Source organism: Gouania willdenowi, unplaced genomic scaffold, assembly GCF_900634775.1.
Source record: "Gouania willdenowi unplaced genomic scaffold, fGouWil2.1 scaffold_434_arrow_ctg1, whole genome shotgun sequence".
NCBI classification, from domain to species: domain Eukaryota; kingdom Metazoa; phylum Chordata; class Actinopteri; order Blenniiformes; family Gobiesocidae; genus Gouania; species Gouania willdenowi.
This window is the reverse complement of record NW_021145195.1, coordinates 703,843-714,530: the sequence shown is the minus strand read 5'-3', so window position 1 is coordinate 714,530 and position 10,688 is coordinate 703,843. Positions and strand designations below refer to the sequence as shown.

The 10,688-nt window shown below is 40.9% G+C and overlaps 1 protein-coding gene across 7 annotated transcripts; it reads left to right on the top strand.

Moving 5' to 3' along the window:
• Positions 1-28: 28 nt before the first annotated feature.
• Positions 29-8,688, top strand: LOC114460411 (uncharacterized). 7 transcript variants are annotated; one of them, XM_028442351.1, is made up of 10 exons: positions 29-457; positions 608-733; positions 817-1,207; positions 1,701-1,857; positions 2,075-2,156; positions 2,248-2,330; positions 2,419-2,976; positions 3,076-3,245; positions 3,511-3,677; positions 4,780-8,688. In XM_028442351.1, exons 7-10 carry the CDS (start codon positions 2,549-2,551, stop codon positions 6,214-6,216), a joined length of 2,202 nt encoding a protein of 733 aa, XP_028298152.1. In that variant the 5' UTR covers positions 29-457; positions 608-733; positions 817-1,207; positions 1,701-1,857; positions 2,075-2,156; positions 2,248-2,330; positions 2,419-2,548; the 3' UTR covers positions 6,217-8,688. The 7 variants fall into 7 exon arrangements, with proteins under 7 accessions (XP_028298152.1, XP_028298158.1, XP_028298157.1 ...); XM_028442357.1 differs by having other exon boundaries at positions 29-733; positions 2,419-2,805; positions 2,892-2,976; XM_028442356.1 differs by having other exon boundaries at positions 29-733; positions 4,780-4,883; positions 5,004-8,688.
• The last annotated feature ends 2,000 nt before the right edge of the window (positions 8,689-10,688 follow it).

Below are 10,688 nucleotides of genomic sequence, written 5' to 3'. Positions count from 1 at the left end.
TTGTTCTCACTTTATCATTCATTTGTTGTTGAGTTTACCTCACATCCATGTTGTTCTGCGTGGGTGTGTATTATTATTATTATTATTATTATTATTATTATTATCACTAGTGTTGTCTTAATTTACTATTATTATTATTATTATTCTCTTAATTTCTTTTCTTTATATGCCGCTCTTTGACTTTTTAATTGCTCTACTGGGATGATTAAAGTTTTTTCAGATTCTGATTCTGAATCTGAAAATCATTTGAAAGTTTAATGTTTTTCAGCTTCCGTTAAGAGACCTGGGTTGGATCCACTGTTGCCTGTCCTGTGCATTCTGGACACAAGTGTTCCACACGACAGGCAGCAGTGTATACTGAAACCAACAAAGGAGGCTAAGACATGCCAGTCATTGAGACCGTCTGAATCAAACGAGGACACTCGACTGAGGGATCCCAATACAGCTTGTGAGGAAGGTAATATCTTTGCATTACTATCACACAAGCCCTGACACATATCCATAAAGATATGTTTCCACCTGATCCATCCTGTGGGCTGTGCACTAGAAGTTCCTGCCTACGTACAGTATTAACCAATCTATTGTCTAACATTTCATCCAAAAAAAGATGCCAGATTTTTACAACAACACTATCAGAAAAGCAGTATCTGGGGCAGCACATAATCCCATTTGGGAAATAATGTGGCAAAACTTTTAAGTGTCTGGTAGAAAATGACATGGGATACGTTAAATTGTAAGTGTTTTTCACGAAAGAGAATCAAATACTTTGTATACTTTGTTTTTCTTGAATTAATTGTCAAGTTCTGTTTGCTGTAGTCTAGTAGACCGTCACATAAAAGAGAGCCAGGAACCAGGCAGGAAAGCACAAAATAACGAATGGGTGAAAAACAATTGGGTGAAGGATTCCCTGCTCCAATTTGTTAAATTAATCCCCCAAGTCTCCTGTCACCTGGAGGTGAATGTGGACAGAGCCATTTATGGCCAGGGTCGCTTCAAGTCCTTCACCTTTCAGGAAATGTGGCAGTGGTACAGCCTCCACAAGTGCCTTCAAGCTGACCCTCAAGCTGGAAGTGACCAGAGGAAGATGGCCCAGGAGGCTTTCTGCTCTGTGCGTCAGTGGCTGGTGATGAAGGAGGACGACATCAGCACAAAGACCATGAAGCGCTTCAGGTTGTACATCCTCAACAAAGAGAAAAAAGAGAAAGAGGTAGGTTAAGGTGATGTAACTAATAAGCAGAGTGCCTTTTATAAGATAAGATTTAAGACTATACTTAATCAGAATCAAAATCAGCTTCATTGTGCTCACACACACACACACACACACACACACACACACACACACACACACACACACACACACGGACCTTTACTTCAGTAAACCGTGCTCTCTATGAACAAAGGTATGACATTACATATCAACATTAAACACAAAACAAGCAGAGACCAAAATGTACAAGACTAAATAATAGAATAGTGCAGTGGTGAGTAGTGCAAAAGATGCTGAAGTAACTTGGTAATAAAGATGTTTGACATATAGGATGATTTACACAAGGTAGAGTTTTACAGTATTTACATTGAAGGTATGCATAAATTGATCATTTTGATTAAATAATATATACAGTCTATATTCATACATACATACACACACTGAGCCAGCTCTGACACTGTGACTGTTTAGTGTAACAAACTGTACTTTACAGAAATCTCTCCAGAAAGTGACCCCGGCTGCAGCAACAGCATCGTCACAGACAGTAACACCTCCTGCAGTTACAACTTCCTCCAGCTCCTCAGTCTCCAAAGCTGACGACTCTTGGACAGATGATGCTTTGCTGGTTGAAGCTCTCACCACTTATGAAAGTAAATCCTTTTTTTATTGATTGATATTTTAAAATGATGTAATTCAAAATGTGTGTAGAATTTCAAATATAATATAAATGAAACTGTAAATCTGTTTGGAAAAACACAACCTAAAAAAACATTTGAAGATGGTTGAAGCTCATATTATTGTCATAGTTTTATTTCTGCCTGGATATGGATTAGTGGCTTCATAACCTTGTCCCTCATTTTCTTCCAGCTGCTGTTGAGAAAGAGGCTCAGCCAGACCTTCCACAGACCGCTCAACCAGACCCCTCAGAGACCCCATTTCACCATCACCAGTATGGACATAGTTCATAGATCAATCACACCAAGCCTATCAACATACATGTTTATACGAATACTCTAATCTTTTGAAGGCCCCTCTTTCAGCTCCTGGTGGTGAAGTGACAGTTGCAGATTCAGAGCCAAGTGAAGGCACTGTGTCCCCTGCAACACAAGTTGCTCAATCTGAAGTAATACATTACAGTACAATACAATACAGTTTAATGTACCCACAGCTCTGGTTTGTTAATGAAGGATTTGTCTTTGTTAAAACACCAGGTGTGATTTGAGGGCTGGCATAAAATGTGGGAGTCTGACCTCCATGGGCTTCCCAGTGCAGACATCAAGTGGCTGAAAGATGATTCAGAGAAAGGGCTTATCCAGAAGATAATGTCTTACGAGGACACACATGGAAAGGTCAGGAAAAGGATGGTCCTCAAGGATGATAGGATGTGATTTCATCCCCCTGAGAGTCCCGGAGTGGTGGTGGGTGGAGTGCCCTCAGAAGACTGCTTTTTTTCGCAGCCGTTTGTTTTTTTGGAGACCTGTCGGTGTGTGGGGTTACAGCCTTCGCTGTCCCAGGACGGATTGCCCTGCACAAGGTGACAGCAAGGCTTTTCTTTACCGCTGTGGCTATTCCAAAACAGTGAGACATATCTGCGAGATGTCTGGCTGGTACTCTATGCTGACAGAGGTCCTGGCCTGTAATGAATGCCGGAAAGCTGCCAAGGAGTCAGCAACACTTTCTATTGGTCGCTTTTTGGCATGGGATGCAGCCATTCTCAAACAGCTCAGTCCAGCTCATCAAGCCATGTTCCCAGCAGTTTTAACACGGATGTAAGTGTCTAATTTATTTCCAAATACTTTGAATTCACATAAAAACAACAAAACAACATAGTTTCACTGACATCACATGATTGTGTGCTGTCATCTCAGGTGCGGGGTGGACAAGCAGATCATTCGGTTAATGAGGGATCGCACTGTGGGCAACACCATGGCCAAGGTCTGGAGGCAGGTCCAGGAGAGCCACTGTGAGGATTACCTGCACAGAAAAGACCTCTACACCACCCTCCTTAGCCAGCTCAACAAACCTGGTGGGATCATAAGTAAGTCATATTAGACATACAAACAAATGTATATTTTTCACCTGCTGTCCTTAGTCAGGTTAAAATAAATACAACAGGAGGCCATAATGTAACATGAATGTGCGACCTCTGCTGGATCTCTGAAAACACTACAAGTGAGCAGGAGAGAATAAATTAATACTTACTTTAGTGACATACTGCTACAGTTTAGTCTAAAGAAACAATGTTTATATATTTGTATGTCTCTGTATCTGTGTGTAATATTAACATCCACCTCTGCCTCCAGGAACACTCAGCCATCAGTTTCAGCGTCCTCCAACAAGAAGGGAACTGCCGTCACCTCAGCTGCTGAGGAAAGCCTTCCTCATTTCTGAAGTAGAGAACATCGAGGACTACCGCACTCAGATCATGTCCACTTTTGGCAAAGTCCTCAAATATGACTCCACCAGGAAGGTAACTTTGACACAGTAACATGTTTTATTTAAATGTTTTAGTGTCAGGAAAAACCTAATTGAGATTAAGAATCTACTGTACAAGAGTGTCCTGGCCAAGACAGGCAGAAGCAGCACGCTTCAACAAAGTAACAGATTATTATAAAACACAGATCAAAATATCAATGATCACAGAGTAAAAAGTCATTACTCAAAACATCTACAACCTTGTGCATCTTCCTCCTACACCATCAATGTACTTTTAAAAATGATTTAAAAGCAGATAAGCCTAGAAACTAATTTTCCCCATTCAAAGACACACTTTGGGGACGGATAGCAATAATGCATTTTTTTTTCTATGTCGCAGAGCAAAGACTGTGGCTTACAGCACTTTTTACACCAACAAATTCCGTAAGTATGAGAAAATCAGTTTAATTTATCCTTATAGATATAGAAAAAAATGTCTCAATGTGCTTGTAGGAGCTGTACAGAGTTTAGTTGTTTCTCACCTGTTTATAAATGAGGTTCATGCATGTGAATGGTATTGTGCATGCACTCAGAGTATTCACGCTTCTGCATCATGTTGATTGGGTGTGGCACTGTGGGAGTAGTTTCTATTAGTACGTGCGCTCACCTGGGGGTGTTTTTTGTTTGCATCATGCTGGTTGAGTGAGCTCGGGAGAGCTACTTTCTGTTGACTGCATCATCCTGTGATCCATCAAAAATCTGCACTGTCATGAGATATCTGTAAGGCAACCAATGCATGCTACTACAGTAAGTGCCTATGTCTCCAACGCGATCTGGAACAATAAACCTCTCAACTCTGTGCACTTTTTTGGCGTGCGTGTCATCACCGTTATATCCCTCCTTGCTTAGCCTACCGTGGCGTGGAAAAACTGGCTTTTGGTCCATATGCCACAACAGTACTTCATATAATATAATAATAAATACTGGAATAAAAAACAAAATTGTCATTATGAAAATAATTGTAGAAAAAAGATTATAACAGAAAGATTTTGTTTAATTGTAAAAAAAGGAAGCTTTAAAACATACATCTGATAATTTTATTTTTATTATGCTATATTCTCCACTAACTTGTTGACTCCCTTTTTTTTAATCAACAGATCTGCAAGAAACTCGCTGGCGAGGGAAAGGGCAGAGCGGACTGGTGCACCAACGTGGCCAATGAACTCGGTCAGATCCTCATGTCGGTCCTCACTTGCGAAGAGTCTCTGGACAAAATCAGGCCGATGGCTGACGGTCTCATGGCCAGGTACAAGCGAGCAGGGGAGGCACCTCCTGAGTTGATGTATGTGGACCGCGGCTGCTGTCATGTGCATGGTGTATCGTCCCTGGAGAAGCTCCTCAGAGAGTGGGCCGAGTGTGGAATGATGGTCCGGCTGGACATCTTCCACTGGATCAAAAGGTTTGATGCTGCAATACGGACGGATCACCATGCAAAGTATGCACTCTTTAAGTCTGCCCTCTCTGCTGCGGTCTTCTCATATATTAAAGATGACATGGCATTGTTCATCCAAGCCATACGTGCAGGGCATCCTACAAAGTTTGATCATCTGACTGATGCTCAGGTCATTGACTGGCACGTGGGCAAATATGATCTCATACATTTTGTCAGGAGGATCACAGTTGGAGCCCAAGAGACCTTTGTGCGTGTTGAGCGTGTCGTTGACATCCTGAAGGGAGCGGCTGGGATGGACGAGAACCAAGTCCATCTGTTCAAAGATCCATCAGCCATCGACCGGGTCTGGGGGAACCAGCAGAGACACCTGGAATGCATACAGGATCCACCAGGGAGAGACATGTATACCATTGTCAAGTACGTCACACGTAACGATGTGCGCCTGCCATACTACATCACAGTGAGAGGAAGCAACAGCCTGGAGGGCTTTCACTCCTTCCTGCCGAGCATGATTCCTGGGCCTCGTTGTGCCGCCGTCCCCTTCCAGGTCTATCTCCTCAGTTGCAATGCACGCTGGAACTCTGACAGGGACTCAGCGAGTGTTAAAGGAAGAAAGGGGAGGAAAAACAGGGTGTATGTGTCTCCTCTGACACACCGCCTGAATGAGAGGTGCCAGGAGTTGTTTGACGAGTTAGAGGAGGTCAATTACAGACCTCCTGTTCCTGCTGGGGACGAGCGGATTGGCTTGGAGTATTTGTTTTCCCAGTCGTCTGAACCTTTTTGCACTTCTAAGCATTACGCTCAGAGCAAAGAGACTCTTCTAGTGGCCGAGGATGAGGACGATGAGGTGGTGGTTGCTGCTGCTGACACGGAGGACTCCATGGAGGGTGATGTGGGATACACCTCTGAAGGTGAGAGTGACAATCTGACTCCTCTGAGGAGAAATCTGCATCTCACTGATCGGGTCGTGGCTGCTGAGCTCGACCCCTGTGTGGAGCATGTGTGGGGCCCAAATCATCTCCCTGGATACCAGCATGTAGAACAGCTGAGCAGGGTTCTTGTTGAGATTGCTTTGGAAGAGGGAAAGCTTGCTCTCAGTGAATCTACAAGACGGAGCGTTGTCAGCTTGACGGAGATGTGATTCGAGTTATCAAAGAACTGAAACTTGACCTAAAAAGAGATAACGACAACCTAGCAAAGAAAATTAACGACATGGGACTGGAAATTAACGCCAAACTTGACGGAATGGCAGCTGAGCTCCAAAAACAAACCGAAAGGCTCGAAGAGGCAGAGACCCGCATCGAGCACGTAGAGCGGTGGGCAGCGGAGGCAACGGAGATGCTGTGCACCTGTTTGGAGCAACAAAAAGGGCTGCAGCAGAAAATCACTGACCTGGAGTCACGGTCCCGACGCAACAACATGAGGATCTTTAGCGTCCCGGAAGGAAAAGAAGGAAACTCCGTGTCAGACTACGTGGATAAACTTTTGAGAACAGAGCTGTCACTAGCGGAGGACCTGGACCTGAAAATGCAGCGAGCACACCGCTCCTTGGCCCCTAAGCCCCGTGCTGACGCAGCACCGAGGCCAATTATCATAAACTTCCAAGAATTCATGGTAAAGGAAATGATACTCAGAAGCGCTTGGAAGAAAGGAAAAATTCAGATAGATGACAAGATCATCTACTTCGACCATGACTATGCCACGGAAATATTAAAGAAACGCAAAGAATACGTCGGGATCAAGAAAGCTCTGAAAGAGAGAGGAATCCGCTTCCAAACACCATTCACAAACATTCGTATCCATTGGGATAGCGGAGTCAGAACATATGGCAGTGCACGGGAGGCGCAGCTGGAGATGGAGAGAAGGGGATTCATGATGGAAGCCCGCGCAGCAGAACCGGGAGTCGGAGGGACGGAGAAACGGCTTAAGAAGCTGCTGGGCTGGCAGCAGGACGTGACACGACAACCGGACGGAGCGGCTGCTGGATTGAGGGCGAGAGAGAGGCTCCGGGACTATCAACATCGATGAAACAGGGAAGTGAAATCAATCTGCAAGTAATATCGACTGTGACAACGGACTGTTTACAGAAACATGGAATATTACAGAAGCAGCAATTTGAAACTTGTCCGAAATTAAAAGTTTGAATTTAAATTACAATCTATGTTGTTATATGTAACTAATTGGCAAAACGAAAGTAAATTGTAAAAGTTTAAACAAACTGTAACTCCAAACATATGGGGGTGCGGAAAAAATAAGATAAAAAAGGACAAATCTGAAAACTAAAACATTAACATAGCAGATGCCAAATAATTTCTTTCTGCACTATATGGGGTTAACAGGCATGATTAAGATTGGGAACCTGGGAGACACGGTTCTGTAACATTAATAGAGATGCGTTGGACATTTAAGGTGGTAAAACCGAGTTTTCGGTCCATGCTTAACAAAGGGCCCTCTCAAGCTGGGAGACTATACCCTCGACCCACCAACGGGGTCATGTTTCTTGATGAGCAGAAGTCTCATCTTTTTTTGGAGGTCTTTTGTGTTTTTGAAGTTAAAATTTTTTTGTTGAATGTTTTTTTTAGTTTCTATGGGGAAAAGTTCCTGTGTTTAGTAAGTACATTTTTATGGGTTCAGGTGATGTAAAAATTTCCTCATTGAATGTGAACGGTCTAAGTAATCCAATTAAAAGAAGCAGAATGTTGTCAAAAATGAGAAGAGATAAAATACAAATTGTTTTTCTACAGGAGACGCATATGTCCAAACTCGAACACGATAAATTTAAAAAATTTGGTTACCAAAATACCTTTTCTAGCTCTTGCCATAACAACCGTAAACGGGGCGTGGCAATACTGATCGCTAATTCGGTTAATTTTGAGCTGATTTCGGAAAACAGAGATAAAGAGGGTAGATATACATTAATTAAAGGGAAGATCAATAACTCCTTGGTTACATTGGTAAATGTATATGCTCCACCAGAATGCAACAAATATTTCATAAGATACTTGTTTGATCTGATATTAACAAAAAGTGAAGGCATATTAATCTGTGGGGGGGACTGGAACACCATATTAAATCCTCAATTGGATACTACGAGTTCCAAAAAACAAAAAGTGGCAAGATCAAAATTGCTTAATATATTTGTAAAGGGGATGGGATTGTGTGATATTTGGAGAAACATGCATGAACGAGAAAGAGACTTTACACACTACTCAGCCACTTATCGAGTACATTCCAGGATTGACTTCTTCCTGATTAATCTCACAGACAGACACCGGGTGAAAGAATGCTCAATAGGAACAGCAGATATTTCTGACCACAATATAATATATTTAAAATTACATCTAACAAATCAGCCTAAGAACACTTTATGGAGATTAAATCTTGGTATTCTGAACAGCGAAGATGTAATAAAGGAAATCCAAAAAGAAATTTCTGACTGTATGGAAAACAACATGAAAGGTAGCCCCAAACCTACCATAATGTGGGACACAGTTAAAGCAGTAATGAGAGGAAAACTTATAGCAAAAACTGTATTTTTAAAACGAAAAAAAAAGGAAAAATATGATGAACTACAGACCACTCTAAGGGATAAAGAAAGACAACAGCAGGAGGGTCCTAATAAAGAACGAGACATACAGATAAGGGAAATTAAAAAACAAATTGAGGACATTCAGGATGAAGACATAGAAAAAAAACTGAGATATATAAAGCAAACCTTTTACGAATCAGGACCAAAGGCGACCAAGATCCTGGCTATACAACTTAGAGCAAAACACATACGGAACTCAATACATAAAATTAGAGAACCCGAAACTAAAAATGAACTATTTGATCCAGAAGAAATGAATGAAATATTCAGAAATTACTACAAATCTTTATATTCAGAGGGAAAACAAGTTGATGAAATGGAAATAAAGAAATATCTATCTGCTCTTGATCTCCCTTCATTGGGAACTTCGCAAAACAATAAATTATTAGCCCCTATAACACTAAAGGAAATACATAGAGCCATCACACATTTGAAAAATAACAAAACCCCCGGGAGTGATGGTTTTCCAAATGAGTGGTATAAAATCTTTAAGGAGACCCTTGCACCGGTTATGTTGAAATCCTTCAATTGGACACTAGATAAGGCAGAAATTCCACCATCTTGGAAAGAGGCTACCATCTCTGTTATTCCCAAGGAGGGTAAAAACAAGGAATACTGTGAATCTTACCGCCCAATATCAATGTTGAATGTTGACTATAAAATATTTACATCAATTTTATCAAAAAGAATAGAACACTTTCTACCTGATTTAATAGACGAAGACCAGGCAGGCTTTATTAAAGGGCGCCAAACTCAAGATAATATAAGACGAACTTTAAATATAATAGAACATATTAACAAAGAGCAAATCAGTGCAGCAGTGATGAGTCTAGACCCTGAAAAAGCCTTCGATAAAGTGAGCTGGAAATTTTTAAGCAACGTACTAGAAAGAATGGGCTTCAACACCAAATTCAACAAGTGCATTCAGGCACTGTATAGTGAACCAACTGCTAGAATTAAAATCAACGGACACCTTACAAATAATTTTAGACTGTATAGAGGTACTCGCCAGGGTTGTTGCTTAAGTCCTACTCTTTTCGCAATATTCATAGAGCCCCTGGCCCAGGCCATTAGACAACATAAACATATAAATGGAATCAATTTAGCTAAAGAGGAACACAAAATTGGACTTTTTGCTGATGACGTAATTTTATACCTTCAAAACCCTAATGAGACACTCCCTAAAGTGATGGAAACGTTAAATGATTTCGGCTCTCTCTCAGGTTACTCTCTAAATATCTCTAAAACACAAATACTCTCAATCAACACGTCTATAAAGAAGGCGATAAGGAAAGAATACAGACTGAAAAAAGAAACAAACTCAATTAAATATCTGGGAACTTGGATTACACAAGACACAAACAAACTTTATGAAACAAACTACACTAAAATAAATGACAAAATACAAAATGACTTATCACAATGGACGGCACTATCCTTAGATTTCAGCGCTAGAATTGAAACTATAAAAATGAATGTGCTGCCAAGGTTACTGTTTCTTTTTTCAGCATTACCAATCAAGATACCAGAATCTCAATTTATAGCCTGGAATAAACAAATCTCAAAATTTATTTGGGCAAGAAAGAAACCAAGGGTTAAATTCACAACTTTACATCTGAACAAAGATAGAGGCGGACTGTCACTACCAAACCTGAAGGAGTATTATTTAGCTGCTCAGATGAGATATATTGTCTGCTGGTGTTCTCCAGATTATCAGGCTAAATGGAAACAAATTGAGTTAAACACGGGCCAATCCCAACCACAAACCCTGATAGGTGAGACAGAAATAAAATTAATGGGTGCTAATGGTATTGTAGAACACACACTAAAACTATGGAAAATGATAAGGAAAAAATATAACTTGGAAAATGACTCTAAACTACTAATCTGGCCTTCCCAACAGCAAAAATAGATGATACTTTTAATAAATGGAGAGATAAAGGGATAACTGCGTTATGCACAATGATGGAAGATAAAACACCTAAAACATTAAAATCATTTGACAAACTTAAAAAAGAATTCGA